Below are 22,845 nucleotides of genomic sequence, written 5' to 3' on the forward strand. Positions count from 1 at the left end.
ACTCAGCGGAAACCACCCCCTCTCGCCGGAAATTAGTTTCCTCCCCTATACGGAGGTAATTTTCAAAGATTTCATCTAGGGTTTTGTTTATTTTGGGTTTTTTTCTTGAGGGGTTGGATCTCACACACTTCCAACAATGTCTGTTGCTCTCTGAACCTCTTTTAAGTGCCTCTTGACTAGTGTGTGAAACGGAGTTGCATTAGTATGTATTTTTTAAGGCTTTGAAATGCTTTCGAAGGGGTTTCATTTGGATGGTTTTGGAATTTTTAGGGTTTCAATGGGCTGGAACCATTAATTGTTAGGAACAAAATATTTTGATATAGGGTTTCTAGGTTTTCAATGGTTGGGCTTTGATTTTTGGTTTGAAAGGGTTTCATTTAGGGCTTTAAATGGTTTCAATGATCTCATTTAGGGTTTCAATGGGTTTGAATGGTTTAGGGTTTGATGTAGGATTTTTCAATGCTTTAATTTAGGATTTCAATGGTTTGAATGGGTTAATTTAGGGTTTGGTTTCAAAGGGTTTCATTTAGGGTTTGGTTTCAAAGGGTTTCATTTAGGGTTTCAATAGTTTTATTTAGGGTTTGAAACAATATTTTGGGATTGAAAGGGTTTCATGTAGGGTTTCATTATTTTCATTTAGGGTTTCAAAGTATTTCAATGGTTTAGGATTTAATTTAGGGTTTATTTAGGATTTCAATAGTTGTCAATGGTTTGAGTTAGGGTTTTAGTTGGGGTTTCAATTCTTTCATTTAGGGTTTCAATGGTTGCAATGGTTTAAGGAGTTTCAGTTAGGATTTCAATGGGTTTCAATGGTTTCAAAAGGTTTCATTTAGGTTTTCAATGGTTTCAGCATATTTCATGTTGGATTTCACTCTAGTTCATAGGGTTTCATTTAAGGTTTGAAAAGGTTTCAATGGTTTATGGTTGCATTTATGGTTTCATTTAGTGTTTCATATAGGGTTTTAATGGATTTAATGGTCTAAAGGATTCATTTAGGGTTTCAATGGTTGCATTGGGTTGTTAGGGTTTGAAAGGGTTTTATTTAGGGCTAGGAAATTGGAACCAGTATTCCATGGAAGTTGGATCCATGGAACCAAATATTAGAAAGTTGGAAGCAGTATTCGATGGATCCTCTATCTAGTAATATTGGTTCCAACTGTCTAATTTAAGGTTCCCTGGATCCTCTAATCAGTAATCTCTTCCAACAGTCTAATATGTGGTTCCAACTGTCGAAATTGTTGTTCGAAAGGGTTTCATTTGACTTGGTATTTCAGCATTTTTCATTTTCGGTGTGAAAGGGTTTCATTCAATGCGTTGAAGGCTTTCACTTGGGGTTTCAATGGTTTTGAGTGGTTTCAATGGTATGAATGCATCCTCTCTGCGGTAAATACTAATTCCAATTTCGTAATATGTGATTCCAAATCTTGTTTTAGCGGTTCCGAGGATCCTGTGACAGTGGTTTGAAGTGGTTCGGAGTCTGTAAAGAGTGGTTTTGTTTGAAGTCTGTAAATGTTTTTAAATTCAAGTATCTATATAGTGTTCCATGTGTGTAATAGTAATTAAATGTGGTTTGAAGTGTGTTATACTGCATCGTACTTTTGTGAATGGAATAATAGTGTGTTTGAAGTTTCTTTTTGTTCAAGTATCGTGTGCTGGTTTCTGCAGAGAAGAAGTGGAAGTGGTTCCCTTTTTCGTATTTGCAACCCCCTAAAAACCTAAGCCAAAACCCCATATAGAGATCATGCCGCGCACGAAGAACACGAAGAACGCAAAGAAGACTACCACTGTGCCCGAAGGCTCTTCCAGCAGCAAACGGAATCGGAAGGTTGTCCGTCAGCCCTCCCCTCCCACACCTCCCTCCGAGGAAGCCGAATATATGGGCGAAGGAGAGGAGGATATCGAGGTCGGCTCCGTGAAGGCGGATCCTCCGTCCATCGTATAGAAAGGAAGGGCATATTGTGAGGGAGGAAAATCGTCTTTGAAGATCTTGCCACATATGATGTTCGATCCCTTTTTATGGCCTTTGGATGGGTCAATTTTCTCGGAGTACACTGCGATTCATATCCGACTCTTGTCAAACAATTCTATGCCAATTATAGAGTCGACGAAGATTATAAGTTCTTCCACTCCACAGTCAATAATAAAACCTTTCGCATGACCATGGAGAAGTTTTGTGAAGTCGCCTCTCTTCACACCACAGGCAACGAGATTTTCTTCTGGCCCGGTACCCTGGATGACTTTGATCGTTATATGGTTGATCCTGTCACTGCTTATGGGGACCTTGGTTGCAGACCCCCACCTAATGACGGGTCAACCAACGTGTCCTACAATTCCCTTAGCCGTAGGTGCAAAGTCCTACACAAGATTCTGATCAGCAATATCATGCCTCGCGGAGGTAATAGTGACATGGTCCGGCCTTTTGAGGCGTTTATTATGTATCGACTTCTAAAGGGCCAGCCCCTTCACCTTGGCTATATCATACTTAGCTTCATGGAGGACACGAGGACAAAGGCCTTGGCTAGTCTACCATTTGGGATGCTTCTGACACGTATCTTCCAACATGAGAAGCTGATCCAAGGTAGCGAAGAACGCGTTCGTCCTTCTAATCCAATGAATCGTACAACTATAAAGGCAATGCGACTTGATGAGCGGAGGCCCGCTCCACCACCTCGTCCGCAGGCTTAGCGTGTATCGGCAGAGGAGCTCGTTGCACATCGTCAGTACTTTGACGAGAAGTTTACTGCGCTTTCTCAGCTCCTTGCATCTCATCATGAGGACCATGTCACGACACAGCAGGCTGTGAGCGCCCTACGCACCAAGGTCTCCACCCTCCGGCAGGAGTATGGGACGTCATTCACCTCCCTCACTGAGCAGGTTTCTTCACTCAGCGAGTTGGTCTGCCGCCTGCTGCCCCCAGATCATTAGGTTGTTGCTGCCGATGAGAGGTGTACATGATCCCTATGCAGTTATTTACTTTTTGGTTTAGTGTTTCTGGCATGTATATGGATGGTATGTTATTATGGTTGTTATGAAGTAATATGTTACTATGGTTGATATTATGGATGGATGGATGGATGGTATGTTATATTTGGGTTTGATATGTTATTATGGATGGATGGATGGATGATATGTTATTATGGTTGTTCTATTTCTCTGTCTTGGATGGATGGTATGTTTTCATTGTTGTTATGAATAGAAATGGTCCTACTAATCCAATGAATGGCACAACTCTAAAGTGAGTTGGGGATATTTGTGAGGCCTTTATGGATAATTTTGATTCTCTTTACCTGTGCATGGGACTAACACTGTGTTTCAAGTGGTTGTCGCTGCTTTCTACAGATTGTGTTTAACTTAAAGATACAAAGGTTCCCATTTCCTTCGTTGCGGCTTCGTCATGGTGATTAACTTCTCCATTTCCATTTGCATCTCCTTAATTTTCTACCTCAACTATTTCCTAATAGCTTTTTTTGCAGGCCAAATATGTCTTATGTAGATGCTGTCCTTCCCGCTTCCAGGAGTCCTTCAAAACGTTTCGATTACATGATGCGCATAAGAATTTGATAAATGAGACCCCATTCAGAGATTTGCTACTACACAAGAACCTCGAGGATGTCGAGTTGAGCAAGAGGATTTTGACGACATTGGTGAGAAAGTGGGATCCGAAGCGGAAAGCATTTAGATTGGGGAGCATTGTAGTTCCTTTTCTAGTTAGTGATGTAGCCAAAATATTAGGCTTAACTATGAGAGGGGAGAGGGTGCAACTAGATTGGGATAGCATCACAACGGTGGATGGTTGGAGGTTTGGGCTTCCAACAGCCACCTTCGAAGAGGTCGTAAATGTCATTCATGCGGAAATGGATTCAAATGAAGAAGAGTCGATAAAGTCGACAGTGAAACATATGATCTTGTTATTTTGCAGTACTGTCTTGTTCGCACAGAGGGATTACAAGGCATGTTCTTGCCTGTTCCCTTATATTGATTTGGGGACTATAGGAGATGTTGCGTGGGCTTATCTCGTTCATGAATTCTTGGTCCTATCCTTAAATTCACATGCTGTACTTGGTGGGAAGGGGCATATATTGGGTTGCTCTATCATTTTACAGGTAATTTTCCATTCATGCCTTAGAGTTACTTGTTTCTAAATTATAGGAGTGCGTAAATAATGTAGCGTGATTTCAGGTATGGCTATTTGATCATACCACGTTCTGGGTACCTGATTACCCTGATGCTTATCCACGTCTATTTAAGTGGATCGATGAGGATACGAAGAAGACGGAGCATAGAAAGTTGATTGACCGTGTTGGTGATGGGATGGTAAAACCAACAGAGGTGAGAGATTAATGTTAATTGGTCGTTGTATGTATGTCTTGCGTGTTGTTTTCTTACATTCGTATTTGTAATAAAAAAATATGACATTGATTTTAGGTGGTTCTGATGGTTCAAACTATGGCGAGAGAGGAAGCCCTACTGGTCGCCCAGGTTGAGGACGAGGTTGTTAGTGTTGTAGAGGATTCAGTGGAGGATTCGATTTGGGTAATTGTGCCTACAGTGGGGGATGCGATCGGGCCAATTGTGGCATGTAAGGGGAGAGAACGAAGAAGGAGAGGGATGAAAGTAAGACAGGGACTTCTGAAAGAAGTAGAGGAATCCGTATCTCATAGTTCTTTGTTGGAGAGGATAGTGAAAGTTGAACGTGAAGTGAGGGAGCTAAAAAGTCAGTTGAGTCAGTTGAAAGGGACAGATTCATTGAAGAAGAAAGGTGTATAGTTATCGGGTGAGGAGGAGAAGGTAGTGAAGGATAAAAAGAAAGATGCTCGAACAAAGAAGAAGCAAACAAATGAAGATGAACAAATGGATAAAACAGGACATATTGAAAAGAAAGATGGGGACGTTGGGATAGGGAGTGATAAGGGATGTTGGGAGGGTGGATTAGTAGAAGATCCGAAGACGATGGATATTGTAGAGTTTGGGTATGATGTTGGGAAAGATGTGGTTGTTGATCCAATAGACGAGATCTATATTAATAGTCAAATTACAGAGGATGACCGGGAGGCTGCAGCTAATATAGTTGCTATCTTGCTTGACACTCCCGAAATGAAGAGTAAACAATGGAGCATTGAAAATAATGTAAAGCAACGTCGAAGGCGAACAAGACCTAGTAGAGCAATTAGATCACCATATTACATAGGCCAGCGAAAATTCAAGGATGCTCTTGCCAAAGTCACCGGGCCTGCAGCGACCAAGGTGGATGCATTGGCAGCGCTACAACTTTGGTAAATTCCTTATAACTTAGATTGTGTTGGAAAGCCCATTTAATTTTTTGGAAGTCTATCTTGTCCGATTAAATTCATAGATAGGTTGTTTCAGTAGAATGATCTAAGCTAAGGTCCATAGAGGGAGATGACTTTTTACTGGATTTGCAGTGACAAAGTCATTCAAAGTGATGGGTACTACATGTGTAAAGAAGACTTGCTTCTACTAAGCGATCGTAGAGGGTGGTTATCATCTCCGGTAAGATTTTATGTTATTTGTTAGATATGGTTCATTGAGTAACGTAAAGAGTGAGCGCACATTTCTTATTAAGTTCCTTCTCGTTGACTAATGGTCTGTTTTGTAGATCGTTAATGTATATACCGACTACTTGAACTTGCGGGACGAATGTTTGCAAAAAGAACAAAAGGGAGCATGCATTTGCCTTACTACCCATCTAGCTGTCAGATTCAAGTGACTTACATTACAACTAATGATTTCTGTATTTGAAGCTGCCGGCAATTGTAACATTTGTTTTCGTGGTTGCAGCAACTTATAATAACCGATAGATGTGAAAATCCCGAAGTATGTTCCCGATTCGTAAAGCGTCTAGAGAATATTTCAGTTAAAGAGCTAAGAAAAGTACTCATTCCAATCAATATAGATTTCGTTCATTGGGTTCTTCTACTCTTGGACATGGGTCAGTGTACCTTCGCTCTTTACGACTCTCTAGTCGCTCGCACGGATCCTACAAGGGTGCAACCCCTTGTGAGTACTACCCTAAACTTGTTTCGTAAGCCAAATATTAATTTGTGATGACTACTGGCATAACGTACTGAATTATTGATTTGTATGTTGATTACCTTGTTCAATGGTTCAAAAGGGTGAAAGACATTGATATAAGTGCATTCCCCATTGATGAAGTCGTTGTTCGGCCCATACAAAATAACGGGTGATGTAACTTCCAATTACTTGAGTTAGGGAAACCTACGTAAACGACTAATTCTTATTGTTGCATATTCTTCACGTTTTGCAGCTACGATTGTGGGCTGTTCGTTTTGAAAGAGATGGAATACCTCAGCCGAGACACTAGTTTGGATTTCACGCAGAAAGATATTACGGCTATGCAAACTTCTCTATTTTCTGAAATGTTAAATGGGGTGTATGGGAAAGTATCCATTTAACTTTTGGGAGGAAGTGATGTTGTAACTTTGTAATGTAGTTGTTGTTTTGTTTCGTGGGAATGATTTGTAATGTAATCGTCGTTTCAGTTATTTTGTGCTTGATACATAGCGATGCATATCGATGTCTGCAGGTTTAATTTGTGAGTTATGTAATGGAAATGGCTAGATAAATTATATATAACCAACATTATATAACACACTTTTTTTGGCTAAGAAATGATGCTTTTGGATTCTTCTTTTTTTGTTTTTGGTGTTTGAAGGAGATATGAAGTGTTATGGGGTGTGGGTTCGATTTTTCTATGCTAATCAAGGTTAGGCAAGCAATCTAAGTCCAAAATGAGGACATGATTGGTCGAAAACTCATGACTCCGATGATTGAATGGGTCTCACACCTTGTGTTAAATTTCTATAGGAATTATAATTTTATTGAGAGAGAATGATTATCTTCATAATAATGAGAATAATATTGTATTATAATGTTTTCTTTGTAGGTATTCATATTCATTACCATTTCTTGACACCAAAGGAATAGTGGTGGTGGATGATGATAGAATGGGACCTTTGTTTGAGCACACTTTCCCCCCATCACTTGCACCATCTCTCTCCTTTGTGGGAATTCCTAGAAAGGTAATTAACCCTTTTTAACAGATTTATAATACCCCAAAGTCTTTCATATTGATTAGAAATTTACAGTTGCTTTGAACCAAGATGAAAGGATCCTTACCCAGATGACTACATGAAGGAAGCTAAAATCCTTTCAACTCTATCTAAAGCTCTTGTTTGATAAACTTCTTTTCTAGATAATTGGGTTTCCTTTCTTTGAATCACAAGCAAGATGGATTGCTCAAGTACTGTCTAGGAAAAGAAGTCTGCCATCATGGGAATGATGAAGTCCATCAAAGAATTCTACTACTCATTGGATTTAGCTGGCATACCAAAGCACAAAACACATGAGATTGCTAATTTTGAGGTAATAGTGTCTTTTCTCATTCCATTATTAAGTTCTTTACAAAAAAATGATTAGATGGCGAAGGACATGTATCTAGATCTAATTTCTGATTATTGTACTTTAATTCATTTGTTTAGTGTTAATTTCCAATTTAGAGGCAAAACCCAATTGGAATATTAGACACTTACATCAGTCCTTAAAGCATTTAGATCAATCCTCAAATGGGGAATGATCTAGTATTACAACACAGATCTGTCATGGCCCCAAAATCACAATGATCTGATGACCGTACCCCCCCTCCCTTCTGGATCATTGCAAATCCAAAAGGCAAATAGACCAACTGGGGATGGTCTAGATTGGTAAAAACGATGCCCACCTATGCAATACAAGCATGCCTAATTATATTATTAGAGGAATGCTTAGTGGGGCACAACCTCTTTGTAATACAATGAAGAACACCCACTAGTACATAGTTGGCTCCACCTTAGATTGATCCAAGCCGTTTATCTAATGGGCTCTATGTAAATCCCCACCTTATGTACATATTAGGGTTTGTAAGTATTGGAACTAATCTTCTATCTGCACTAAAATGGTCTTTATGTTGTTGCAGTATTGTGATAAATATGGAGATTATTGTGAGTTCCCACATTTGGAGCAATGGAGGAAAGAAATAGTTTTGGCAACTTTGAAAAATGCTGATGAAAATTTGGAAACTTACCGTGAGACATGCGATGATGATGACTGGCTTCAAGAGGCTCTTCAAAGCCCTCATTTCACTCAGCTTGGATCCAAACCCTTTGCTCTCTAAAACCCATTTGTTATCCATGGATTATATTGACTAAATTATTATTTTTAAGTATACTCCGGGGTTGAAGATTCATCTGCTCTGGAGAACAGGAAAGAAAGGAAAAAGAAAAAAGGAAATACCATTTTGTTTGGATTTCTTTCACTTCTTTGAGTTTCATCTGTTGCACAAATTCACAAAATACCATTTTGTTGATTTTAATTTCATTACTTTGTTACAAAGTTTACTCCAGAAGGAAGGAAATATAATCATGCATGTGATGTTGTTTTGAGTGAATTATTAATGAATAGGCCATAGCTCTAATTTTAATGTGGTTGTTTGAGTAATTCTAGAGAAACATGGGCATGCCACACTCGAGACTAATGGGCCTTGGGAATGACTACATTGGGTCTTTTCTTCCAAAATAAGAAATCACCCTTCGGCTTAGACCATGTTTGGCAACCCTGATTTTTTTTTCATGGAATATTAGATTACCAAGTGGTGTGAGAAGGGTAGGGAGAGTGGGAGAGGGATAGAATTGAGAGGGCACGAGTGAGGAGATGGTACCAAGTAGCCGAAAAATAAGGAAACAAAATATGCTCCATTCAAAATAGAGTTTTTTCTTTCCTTATTTTTCGGTGTCTCGGCATCATTTCGACACATGCCCTCTATTCTCCTTCAAACATGAAAAAGTACTGGACATCCTTCCGGAGTCCGACTGAACCTTCGGAATTCCGATTCGGAAGTCCGAAGATTCATTCGGACTCCCGAAGGATGGCAACTTGGAACCAAAAACTACTGGGCATCCTTCGGGAGTCCGATTGAACCTTCGGAAGTCCGAAGCTTCATTCAGACTCCCGACATATGGCAACTTGGAACCAAAAACTACTGGACATCCTTCGGGAGTCCGATTGAACCTTCGGAATTCCGATTCGGAAGTCCGAAGATTCATTCGGATTCCCGAAAGATGGCAACTTGGAACCAAAAACTACTTGACATCCTTCGGGAGTCCGATTGAACCTTCGGACTCCCGATGGATGGCTTGTAGGAACCCATAACTAATGGTGGTCCATCGGGAGTCCGAAGGAAGCTTCGGATTCCCAAGTCGGGCGTCCGAATATTCCTTCGGACTCCCGATGATCCCCATTACGAACTAAAACTTACTTTAATGGGGAGTCCGAATGAACCTTTGGATTTTCGAAGCGGGAGTCTGAATCGCCTTTCGGATTCCCGATGATGCCCAGATTGGATGCCAATTCTACTCGCATTAATTCGGGAGTCCGAATTAATTGTTGGACTTTCGGATAAGACTTCCGAAGGTTCTTTCGGACTCCCAAATAAACCCAGATTGGAGACCAACTCTATACACAGAGAGAGAAAGAGAGAGAGAGAGAGAGGATAGAGAGATAGAGAGATAGAGAGAGGTCAACATAAACATGGTAATAACGAAACAAAAGTGTTCAAACAGTTGTTCCAATATGAACAGGGTGTATCCAATAGCAATTAAAATTGTGGTTCCAAACAAAATTGTTGAGCCAGTTCTTCCAAAATTGTGGTTCCAAAAAATGTACAGTTCCGGGCAACTAGTAGGTACAACAACGTTTAATTTTTACAATTTTCCTCTGAGTAAGTATCTTGTGTAGTAACAAGGTTTCCAAAACCATTGCCACTTTGTACAGAAAAACTAACAACTCCATCCCTAAATAAAGAAAGGAGGTGCGAAGGACACTCCGAACCTACAAGAGAAAGTTGGTACAATCAATAAAATGATGGGTTTAATATGAAAATCATATCGAGTGCGTAATAATGAAACATACCTATTCTGTGTAGGTGCGGATGGACCGATGAGAGTCATATTTAACTGACGATTTACGAGGGGAGGATTTTTACACGTTCTTTTGTAATGTCCAGGTTCCCCACATGATTTGCAGTTGTGATGTTGTCCAAATTGCAGCCCTCTCTCTATTCGTACTTTTTTGGGTCGTCCGGGCTGTCGTCTTACTCGCGGTGGCAATAGTACTAGTAAATCATAGGATGGCTCGGGCCATTGTGTTCGATCTAAAGTTGGATGAATCACCTCCTCATACATACTCCGATATGTTGAAGCCCAAAACCAATCCTGGCAGTACTTATATCAGTCATGCTTATTTAATCCCATAGCTGCTATGGCATGCCCACACGGCAATCCCATCGTTTGGAAAAGACCACACGTACATGTTTTCTTCTCTAAATCCACACTATACGTATGAGCGGATGAGAGCACTTCATATTCATTCCAACTACACGTGTGGGGTAGCAACTTACTGCCAAACGAACATGATCTGTCCAACCACTTTTCTGCTCTATGAGTTAAATGCGTTTTCCATGTAGCCCCAGCTTTCCGGCAAAATTGGAAGAAGTCTTGTACTTTCATCTAGTGTGATCGACTAGAGCAGCAATCGGCAACTCCCTTGCGCCCTTCAATACGTTGTTGAAGCACTCTGCTGCATTAGTGGTGAGCACATTCCACCTGGCCCCTTTAAAATGTACATTAGCCCAATTTTCTTTAGGAATCTCAGATATCCATTTCTCTGCTTTTTCATTCTTTGCTTTTATGAGTTCCATCGCCTCCTTATGGTCACTCTCCCTTAAGGCATATGCCGCTCTCGAAAATAGTTTACAAAGTTTTTGACTCTTAAAGGTCTTCAACAGATTGGCATTGAGGTGACGAATACAGTAGCTATGGTATGATCCCGGTAATGCTTCAGCAACAGCTCTAACCAGACCCTTCATCCGATCGGAGGAAATCATAAATTCATTGTTGTTTTTGTCTACTGGCATCACCCTCTGGCGGAGTAAAAGAAGAAACCATAGCCAACTGTCAAAGTTCTCGTTCTCAACCACAGCAAAAGCTAACGGAAATAATCCACCATCACCATCTAGAGTTGTCGCAGCCAATAAGATTTCTTTATATTTTCCTCGCAAATGTGTCCCATCAATTAGTATCAGGGGTCTAACTGTTCGACTGAACGCACGGATGCTGGGGCCGAATGACCAAAATAAATGACCAAATGTGTCATCTCCACTAGGCCATAGCTGCCGGGTTCGATATACACGCATAATGGTGCCAGGATTACATCTCTCCATCTCCTAAGCATATGCAGGAAGGATGCGGTAAGAAGCCTCCGCATTTTCACACATAATTTCGTGTATAATGACCTTCGCATTGAAAGCCTTCGTATAGCTTAAGGTTATACTCCACTTATCCTTGATGTATGCTCTTATCAAACTAGGTGTCACGTCTCCTGGACGGGGAAATAACCCTAGGCAGGTTTCAGCTGCCCAAGATGCTGTGGCAAGGGGATGATCATTACCACTCATCGTACTTGAGCATGTATGCTCTGGCACAAACCTGTTCACCCTAACAGAATCCAGGTAATTTGGCCCAGTGATTCTGAAAGGACAACTTCCATTCTTGCATCTAACAGCATACTTTGTAGGTTTTTAGTCTACTGGGACGAATACAAAACGCCTATCAATTGCATAGTCTCTAACTTTGTTCTTAAATACTTTAAAATTCGAGAAGATTCCCCCCACCTTCAACTCTTCAAGTCCTATTCTCCCCACATTTAATTCATCCACAACCATTTCATCTACTTCCATCGGCTCCCTTGTATACGTATTACCGAACGGGTCGCCGATAATGTTATGTACACCATCCTGGTCTCCAATAATGTTATGTACACCATCCTGGTCTCCGATAATGTTATGTACACTATCCTGATCATCTACACCATCCTGCTCTACACCTTGGCTGTCATCGTCCTCATCAAAGTCCTCATTGTCCTCATCAAAGTCCTCATTACCATCCTCGCAAATGGCATCATTAACATGCATATCACTATGAAAATCCCTACTAAACCGTGCATCGTGCCTGTATGGTAAGGACTAGGTTAGAATGAAATTCAATGACACAAAAATATAACCTCCCAACTAAATATAATTTCTATAATTTATTACATGGAAGTGGTCTTATGTCCAGTTGTATCTTCCTCTGTCTCATTAAAAATTGGATCCTCATAATCTTCATCCAAGTGTACTGAATATCTGCCAACCCGATCAACATTAGAGTAACAATAATGGAATGATAAATTCATCAATGGAATCACAATTTCATACACGGATAGTACCTATTGTTGGTATGTCCTTCGCTATGTCGTATTCGTTTGCTGGAAGCTTCAGCTGGAATAGGTGTTGTTGACACTGCACGAATGGAATTATTTTTGAGACTGAAAGCAGGTTCGATTGGAGTAGAAGCTTCATAATGTTCATTTATATCAACTACATTTCTGAGCAATGAAAATTTCCACATGAGATAATATTCTAATGGAATGAGAATTTAAAGAATGCGAAAGTCCAGCTGAGTTAATATTTTACCTCTTCATGGGGATGGGTGCAGATATAATTTCTCCAACTCTGTACTCTTTAGTTATGTACAGGCTGATAGAATCTTTTGCCCTACAAATTCAATTAAAACTTCTTTCACTCTCTTGAGTTATGACTAGGTCAATCGGTGCCAACCGGGTACTCGACTGCTTGACTAAGATCTACTTTGGCAATGTTTTGACCCTCATGTGCATTTTAAAACACTGGTTTGAATTGTTCTTAGCAAAGATATAGTTTCCCTTTATCGATTTCCTTGTATAACTGATGTGGACTATGTCCCCGATCAAAGTGATTGGGTATTGGTAGCATAGGTAGTGATAGTACTTTTTGTTATAGCGGGGGCATTCTTGTAATTTTGTTAATAATATTGTAGCAATTAGGCGCTACTAAGGTAATTAGAGAGAATAATGGAGGGGAAATTGTAGTGACATTTTATTGTAATATGGAATAGGAAAGAAGTGAATTGTACAAAGAAGAGGACCACAAAGGAAGGCCCATGATCTTCAAGCATGACACATGCCCACTTGGGGACCACTTGTGTAACTAACCACCCGTGTGATTGGGTGATAAGTGTCCTTGGGACCACTTACAAGTGGGAACCAAGGAGGATATAATCTCTCTCATTATGCCAAGTGTCCTAGAGAACACAAAAAAGAAGAGGACAAGTTTGAACACTTATTTGGCTACTAGTCCAACCCTCTCCCCATAAGGGTCTACTTTCCCACTCTTGTTCTACTTTGAATCCAATAGCAGAAGCAGCTATTTCTCCTTACCTTATCTATCTTTGTTCTAGCTTCACTTCTATATTACTAGTAGGTCGAAGTAGTTAGTTGATCTTTCTTTGAATTCTCCTAGTGAAGCTTAGGAAATCAACTAACAAATATCGAATAGGTTATTCTCAGAAATGCTAAGCTAGAAATTCCGGTGTGGATACGTCGTAGATTATAGATCCAACTAGATCTTAGATCTAGCTAGATCTGCAGTCAATATAAGTTTTCCGCCATTGTTGCATTCAAGAGTGACTCCACTCAATAAGTTCCCCACTGGGAAACTGGTTAGCTTCTAGAATTACAGCAAAACCTATTGATCATTTCGCTTCAACAGTTCCTCTCTGTAAACTGGTTAAAGCCTAAGATCTCAGCCACCGAAGTACCTTAATTCATAGATCCAGAGACTGAAGATAGATGATCTGTTTTCTTTAACCAGTTACTGTAACTTCCATCAACTTCCTCATTGAGTGTTGTTCAAAATCTGATGAAACTCGTCTACAGCTTATCTCCTTTCTGTTAGTTTGATTTTCGTGTGCCTCTCAATTATTAGCCTACCAGGATCAGTGTCAAGAAGAATTGAATCTTTTGAAACCCGCAATCAACCTTGCTATTTGAACTTCAAATAGTTTGTGAATCCTTAATCTAATCTGGTTGAGATCTGTTGGAAACTTGCGTTGATCCAGACGTCATCGGTTGATCTTGAATTTTCACCGATAACTTCTCAACTATCCTTCCCTGAGTTGCTTTCTTGTTCCTTTCCTATCTGAACCACATCAGCCAAGACCTTGTGTCAGTTACAGAAGCAACAAGTCTGGATCAAGCATCTTCTATTCCTACATTTGAGGTTGATATCACATATGTAGAGACTGATGGTGAGGAGAGGCCACGTAAGGATGCATTGATAGGCATATAGAGGATCCAGTTTATGTTATGGTTCGAAGAGAGGTTGAGGCATCTACTACAAACGGGGATTCATTTGAGGCACTGGTAGAAGAGCCTATTGATTCAATGGTTCTTTGGATATTCATGATGAGCAGGAAGGTCCATTAATTAGGATGAGCTTGAGACAGAGATCGCAGTGGATGATTATGGCGAGGCAGTGGACAAATTTTCACCGACAGAAGGTACCTTGGACTTCGCCTTGGTAGAGTTGGACTGATTTATTGAGCTGAGCTTATGGCAGATGGGCAAAATACACATCGATGGAGACAGATAGGAACTATCGCCAAGATGGGCATAATACACATCTACGGAGACAGATAGGAGCCATGGCCATTTAGATTGAGATGGTGGTGGATCCTTGCACAGAGATATCTCCACATAGAGAGAAATGGGCCCTGGGTGAAGGGTTACATCTTTGACCCTGGCATCGTAGTTATGTTGCCTTTGGCCGGTTAGTGAGAGACAATATCCTTGCCTACCCATGACTTGAGCATACACGTCCAATAGTGGAGTTAAGCTTCAGGACAAGCTCTTTTATAAAGAGGGAGGGGAAGTTTGATATAAACCAAGTCCCTGGTCAGAGCTTATGGGGCATCTTTGATAGAGTATGGGTAATTAGTTCGCAGTTTGCTTGTTTTGATTGGGGGTATTTTGTAATAATTGTGAGATGAGGGGAGTATTTGTAGTGAGGACAAGATTGTAATTAGCGACAGAAGTGTGGGAGATTATGTAGTGATGCCATATTTGTAAATTAGAAGAATAGAAGAGGTAAAGGATGTGGGGGATGAGGTGTGTACTAGAAGCACAAAGCGGGTGCGGGAACGGGGGCTGGGAAGCGTAGGGGTCAAGAAGAGTCTAAGGTTGGAAGCACCGTGGGAGCGTTTATGTAATATTTTCTTTATATGTTTTTCAAAATTCAAGTGCATAAAAAAATTCTAATTTCTAACTTTCTTAACATATATCTTTCAAATTTTAAGTACATCTAAAATTAATAATCTCTAACCATCTTCATGTTGTGCCCTCTTTCCTCGTGCCTTATGAAGATGCCTTTGGGCTTGCTCCATTGAAGTACTTTGAAGAGTTGGAGGAGTTTGATACAAGGAAGTTGGTGATAGAGAGACTGTGAGACTAATGGTGTAATAGGAGTAGGTTAGGAGCACCATGGGAGCGGTTCCCATCTCTTTGGGAGTGCCATGGGAGCGGTTCCCATCCAAAGGACCTCCAAATCAAGGTTTTATCATGGGACAGGCGGCACCCATGAGGAAGGTTCCTGCTTCTAAGGGAGGGGACCACACCTTCCTCACTTGGAGAGCTCCCATGCTTGCACAAGAGGGAGACCACTCAAGGTAATTTCCTAGGCTGCCACTTGTCAGGTAATCCACAAACTTAGGACGGGACCTGCAATAAACAAGTCATTTGAAGACTCATGGCAGCCAATGGGACATGTGGCCTCTATGATTGCCAATTGTCCTCGGGACCACAGGACCATGGGACACATACCACATCTATATTCATCTTGTTTCCTTGCTTGACAAGTGTCCATGAGGAAACAAGACACTTGTCAAGTTCTCAGCCCATCAAGGACCTCAACCCTCTAATATAATTTGGGGTGAAGTCCTTGCCATTCAAAAAAAAAAGTCCTCTCATTTCAGTAGTTTTGAAGATGAAAATTTGAACTAGTTTTCAAAATTTGGAGGCGGGCTTGGACGAGTTCCACCCCTTTTTTCTTGTAGTTTGTTTGTTTTCCTTTGGACTTACTCTTGAATTTCAAAACAAGGAGTCCTCTAGGCTTGTAAGAGTCCTTTCCCATCCCTCTACTTGTGCTTCAAAGGATTATAACGGTGAGTGTTGGGGGTAAAATCTGACCTTCAGCAGTAGCCAGCTGACCTGAGCTAGCCAGAGTGCCCTCTTTTAGTGATTTTAGAGATGAAAAAGTTTTGGCTTTAATAGTGTTATCAATGACTTTCATTGTGAATGGTATTGATGTCCTCTTTTATTTAATTGGGATTTTAGCTTGGTAATTTGTACTTAATTGGCCCTGAGATGATAGCTAAGATTTCAATATAGGATAGCAATGGGAATCTTCTATAGTAGAGATGATATTAAGACGGAGTAAGATCATTCTGTAGGAGCATATTTTTTTCAATGATATTGAAAGATTTGATTTAATAAGCGCAAACACATCTTCTCATATCTGAGAAAGATGATACATCGAGTTTATATTGTATTGAAGGGAAAGTATACCCTGATGGAAAGTGACCAAAATAACCTTAATTCTGATACATATGAGCATAAATAAATCCAAGAGCTCATAGATGCATAGTTTGCTTTCTATTCTATGTGCGATCGATGGGTTGAACTCTGTTTTAAGTTACCCATTCATATATGCCGGCTATGTTTCCTCCTAGAAGAACTGTGCCATCATAAACACTTACATGAATTATCCATTCAATTTAGAGGTACTGTTCCCCAAGATGGCTTCACAGGTTTCTTTTGTGGGACTGGTGCAACACTTTGCCGTGAAGTTTCTTTCTATATTGCTGGAATGAGACTATGCAGAAGCCAAAAGTATGAAGATTATCTTGCATGTAAGTGTTGTACATTAGCTTGTTTTGTGTGCAAGATGGCTTGTCTTCTTTAATCATTGCATCTAATTTACCAAATTTTCCATTCCATTTGTTGAAGTGTGGCTAGTTTTATGTTGGAATTATAAACAATCTTGGGTTCCGAGTCAATCAACCAACTAACACTTAGATTTCATTGCCCCAAATATTTGTTGGCTAAAAAGATTACAAGAATTTATTTGTTTAAACTTTCCACATGTGGTTGCCGTGTTTCTCAGGTTTCTTGCAACTTTCATTTTAGCAGAAAATGAGAAGCATGCCTTCTTGGACAGATCCCAAGTCACAATAGTACCTTCAATTGTTATATTTGCTGGTTAGGTAAGACATTACAAGGCATACAAAGTACCTCCCAGATGGCTTAAAACAGGAACAAAATGCTTCTAAAGCCTCATAATCATGGATGAGTGTTTCATCATTGTGTAGAAATAACAAAAACTCTCTTCACTCTCCTAAAACATAGAAATCTTCTTACTGGATTAGATCTATGGAGCCCTCCTAAAACAAAAAACCTCCTCAATCTCCCCTAACATTGTTGGATTTCTTTTGTGAGAATACTCAGTAAATGAGAAAGATCTCATCTTTCTTCAATTATAATTTCTCGAGTAGCTGCATCTGGGTAGCTCAAATTTCATGTTTTGCTCATCTTATTTGCCATGCCGAGTGTTTGAATGCTTATTTGTTCTTGTATGCTGATGCCTCAAGACATGTGATTCTGGTAAACTACACACTTTATCACCAATACACTAGACTATTCTCTCAGGGTATGCAAATAGATGCTTCAATTATAAGGTCAAATCTTACCTTTAACGTGCCATTGAGTTATGCTTAATAGTAGCGATTGTGTTCATGTTCTAATGATTTTTGTATGTTCTATTGAATTTGATATACGTGCTACACCAACCTCACGATCGGAGCAGGTTAATTCTCGCATCAACCTATAGCTCAATTGGATGGAGGTGAATGCCTCTCCGTTGAGGTCAAAAAAGGAAAAAATTCCTCCATTTGCCAAATGAGTTGCAAGTTTTGTAGGACTTATGCCACTTCATTTCTAGGACTTCAAATAACCATGTGAACAAATGACTAGATGTCATTACTTAATATTTGTTTTGGGAACAATGTTTCCTAGAGGCCACAAAATAGGAAGGTCAAGTCTCAATTCTGGAAACCATTATACTGAAATTAATTTGGGGAGTAGGCAAGTATCTATGGTTGGGCTAGAATCTCTACCTCATCTTCTTGCTATATCGCCACATAAGTTTTCTGCACTATGCCTGTGTAGCATCATTGTTTTACAATCTCAATTTTGTGTGCTATCTATCCTATGCATTTTCATTTACCTATGTATAGCATCATGATTTTTCATCCCCTATTTTGAGTGCTTTCTTTGTGTGCTATTTCAGTTATATATCACAAATTAAGTGAGATGATATGGCAGTTCATTTCTTAAAGCTAACATAGTCCATGTTGTTCTGCATCTCATTTCTTCAAGTGTGAGAATCACAAGATTTTATGTTATTGATAGTGAATGCACCATCATTTCTGTAAAATATACTTAATGGTCCACAACCAATGGATTTGCTGTTTGTGGATAACTCCACTCTTTTTTGTAAAGAATACTTCATCGCTTGACCCAGCTAGTAATTGTTGTTATTATTGGTTGCACAACCAATGGATTTGCTGTTTGTGGATTGCTTACAGGTAATTCATTGTATCCCAATTTTGTATTTACCTATCTTCTAATTGTATTTTTTTTCCAAAAACTGAATTGCCAGACCGCCCCTAATTTTTTTTTTTTTTTTAATTTTCATTTACTTTGGCCGCCATTCAAGACCCTTGGCAGTGTAAAATATAGGCGGCATGACCGTCGTTTGCGTTCAGGAACGTCGAACGCCGCCTAATTGTTTTCTTTTCTTTTCTTATTTTGTTGTGCGCTGGTAATCCTCAGGGAAAACATTAGCCGACAGTTCTAATGATGCAGATGTTGATGACTACTGGACAAAAGCTAAGCTGGTGGTGTTGTTCGGTCAACCTCCCAAACGTTAAGGACCAAAAAATGAGGGTAAAACAACTATAAATAAATACATAATTCACAAATTACAACATGTGAAGAAGGGGAAACAATTAGAGGATTATCAAGAATTTAAAAGTTTCTACCGCTGATATACTAGAAATATATTTGGAAATAGATAAGTTAAAGGAGGGGGGAAAAACCAAATCATGGAGCAAATGTTCTTTGAAAGTACCACGACCAAGTAACATGTGCTTATAGTCCCAAAGTTAAATTGCCCATTGTAACTTACAGATATGGGTGCCTGTGATGTACAAGAACAACCAAAAATTAGTGTTAGTTTCTCCTTTGCAGAATGGATGATACGGGCTTGGGTCAGGTCGGTTGAGCTTTTGCTAAAATATGAATTGGAATCAACCTGAACCTTACCCGATTTTAAGGTAAAAGCTTGACTCGAATTCCGAAAAATCGACCCAAGTTGCACCCCTAAATTGGATGAGCTCCACAACCCAAAAGTGGGGCATATGTTAACCAGCAAAACAAAGACATATGATGTGATCCAAGTAGCACACAGGTTCTTTAAATTCGAGGATGACAGAGGAATATGAAGCAAAAGGGGGAGAACTCTCAATAATCAAACTCAGTGTAAGAACAAGTTATCATTCATGTATGTGTACCGATGAACTTGAAACAGTTGTAAGAACATATGAATGAAAATCATAAAAAAGAGAAGTCTCTCACAATTAAGAGCCATACATTTCAGAATGATAGAATTAAAGAGAAAGGAAACTGTGACAAATAAACGATGCAACAGCCAGAATACATTGGGAAATATACAAAGGCTTTATAAGGTTTAGGACTAGGAAATCTTATTCAAGCTCATTATAAACTAATTTAGTCACAGTTCAATCTGCACAATCAGCAATTTGTTATATTTCTGATGGATTCAATAGAAAAAAAGCCTAAATTAGCCACCCAACTTCATCGGTTTGGAACAATTTTTGTAAACTCCAACTTAGACCAAGTATGGTAAAAGATACGGTTGAACCAATGATTGATGCAGCGAGTTTCTTATAAACATGTAAGAGAAGTTTTCTATTGACTTAATATGGCCAAAACCAAGTCGACTCGGTGAGTCAATAACTGACTTAAAATTTTCTAAACAGTGGTGCAGAATTCGGTGTGGGTTGAATGGGTGAAGATTTGTAGTGCATTTAATAGTGGAAGTGAGATGAGACCCCCATAATTTGGTAGGTGGTCTCATCACTTCCACCAATAAGGAAGTGCTTGTTATTGAAGGGAATATTAGGCCTAGCCTTTAGAAGTGCCACTTTGACAAAGATCAGTAGCAAAGGCCATACCTTAAGGATGTGAGTAGACACGGGAAAATATGCTTGAACAGTTTCAAAAATACAATACAAGTTTCATCAAATAATGCATAGTTGAATTTCAGCCAAAAAATGCACCAAGATACAAAAAGGAAACAAATAGAGAAACATTTATATGTTGTAGTGTTCATTGCCGCTCACCAGCACACAGCCCCACCGTTGTGTCCATTTACCTGCATAGCACAAAATATCGACAATAATCTAATAGAAATATAAATTAAACCATAATTATTCCAAATGAATAAGTCTCCACGATTCACGAACAACAACTGTCTGCCATAAACAATAACTGTATCAGTAAAACAAAATGGGCGAGAGGATTTCAACATACACTTGGGATTGAAACTCAAGATTGGTTCTTAGTATCTTCATCCTTCAATCCGTGCAACTCAAGGAGCCACTACTACAACTTCTAAAGAGTTTGTGTTTCAGATACACCAAACACCAGGCAGTGAGTGGATCAAGTAGTGCTTATCGAAATATCTTTTCGATAATCTTGGGGTAAAGTTCTCTTAAACTTCTGAATTTCAATTCGTCACCATCAAAATCTAGTAACTACGATCTTGGCTTAAGGTCGTTGGGAAGAAAAAAATTTGTTTTATGTGATTGAAAGATTCTGCCACGCATAATTCTTCCCATGACACCTTCCACCCTCTGCATTGTAGTGAAGAGAAAGCATACATTTATCAGAATGTAATACAATTCCAAATGATAAATGAAGTTCAATGAGAATTGTTGTACTGATAGATTTCTTAGCATAGATAGCTTTGAAAGTTTTAATGGCAACTATCCTATCAATGCATTCGAGGAAAGATGATTGCGAAGAAGTATATCAAACTATAAGATAGATATAGAGGAGAAGAAAAGAAATAAAAGTAAAAAGGGAAGGTCAGTTGCATCTTACTGTCTTAGAGGAGGGCTTTTATAAATGCAAAATTTCACGTCTAGATTCATTTCTCTTGTTGGCACCAAGTTTCTCTAAAAAGGAAGCTCAGCTACATCTTACTGGTTTTGAGGAGGGTTTTTACAAATACAAAATTTCACCTCTGGGTTCATTTCTCTTGTTGGCACCAAGTTTTTCTTCATTGCACTTGTTGGCGCAAATTCCTTAAGCATAAGTACTTCCAAAATACCAATATGATTGTAAACCAAAACTGAAAACTAAAATCCACACTAATAAAGAATCAATATTCCTTAAAACACATGAAGAATTCACAATTCAAATATATTAAAACACCAAAAAATCATCTTATACATATTTTAACAAAAAAAAAAGTTAAACACAAACACCAAAACAATAGACAGTAAAACCAAATCAAACACCACACTCAAAACCAAAATCAAAATTCAAAAAATAAAAAAGTACGACTCAACTACTTGGATTACATTGAACCTACGAACAAAATAAACCAAAAAATATATATATTGATAAAGAATTCTTCATGTCAATAAAGGCTCATCATGCATCAATAAGTAAATGAACATTACTTACAAATGCAGAAACCCAAGCGACATTTGCTCCAACGACATCTCTTATGGTTTTGAACCTTCCATACGGTCTTACAAAAGGTTCATCATGAACCAAGGGTACTTTAATACAAACTACACAGAATCCGTGTCCGAATGGTGTGTCCCCAACTTCTGCCATTGGATCTTCTGTCTAAAGAAAGTATTGTGTGCCACTTCCACATCATGTCGTGTGAGGCCCATCACAACAACCTGAGCAATTGAGGGTATATGATGATGGTTATTTAAGATAACTAATCATACCTGTCAAGTACTGACATTATTCTTGGTGAAAATATCAACATATATACCTCGTTGGGGGAGGGAACTGCATGACTTGTAGAGGAGAGTGGTGCATCTAACCATTGAGTAGCAGCGTTCGGAACTTAACATATAATAAGATGGGATTTCCTAAGGACAATCGCATATGGCATTTCATGGACAGGGTGTTGCATGAGAGAGCGACCACGTAGGATGAATTAAATGAATAAGAAGAAAAGAGAGCCTATGTGGTGGCTCTCTCATGCAACAGCCAGTCTGCAAAATGCCTTTTGTGATGGCCCCTAGCAAATCCCTAATAAGATAGATGCATTAATTAATATGTAAAATAACAAATTTTAAACTTAATCACACTAAACATAATTAAAATATTAACTGATTGTTACCCCAAAAATTCAACAAAATATTTGCCCATTGTTCTTGCATCTGTGCGCTGCTATTCTAGTTCATTTGTCTTTTGAGCTTCTGCAGTCTTTCTCTAGCACTCTATACGGCTCCATACTCGGCCATGTCTCTCCTCTCCCATAACCTGAGAGAATACATCATCTCTTGTAGCTACTCGTCGAATAGGCGGGATGATGAGTCTGGTGGTCCATGAACGAAGACTGAAAATGATGAAACCTGATGTCAAATTTGTCTATATAAACAAATTAGTGCATGAAACTTAAAATTTATGTAGTTTTAGTTGCAGGCTCACATGATAGTATAATAGGGCTTTACTTGTGAGCCGATATGA

At 39.2% G+C, this 22,845-nt stretch overlaps 1 protein-coding gene across 1 annotated transcript; it reads right to left on the reverse strand.

Annotated features, from left to right (window-relative positions):
- Window positions 1-10,576: 10,576 nt before the first annotated feature.
- On the reverse strand, window positions 10,577-11,293 carry LOC143850461 (uncharacterized). The gene has a single exon (XM_077359710.1). It carries the CDS (start codon window positions 11,291-11,293, stop codon window positions 10,577-10,579), a length of 717 nt encoding a protein of 238 aa, XP_077215825.1.
- Between the last annotated feature and the right edge of the window lie 11,552 nt (window positions 11,294-22,845).

The sequence above is a fragment of the Tasmannia lanceolata genome, unplaced genomic scaffold, assembly GCF_043159265.1.
Source record: "Tasmannia lanceolata isolate RefF3 unplaced genomic scaffold, GAP_Taslan_0.1 ptg000018l, whole genome shotgun sequence".
Lineage (NCBI taxonomy): Eukaryota > Viridiplantae > Streptophyta > Magnoliopsida > Canellales > Winteraceae > Tasmannia > Tasmannia lanceolata.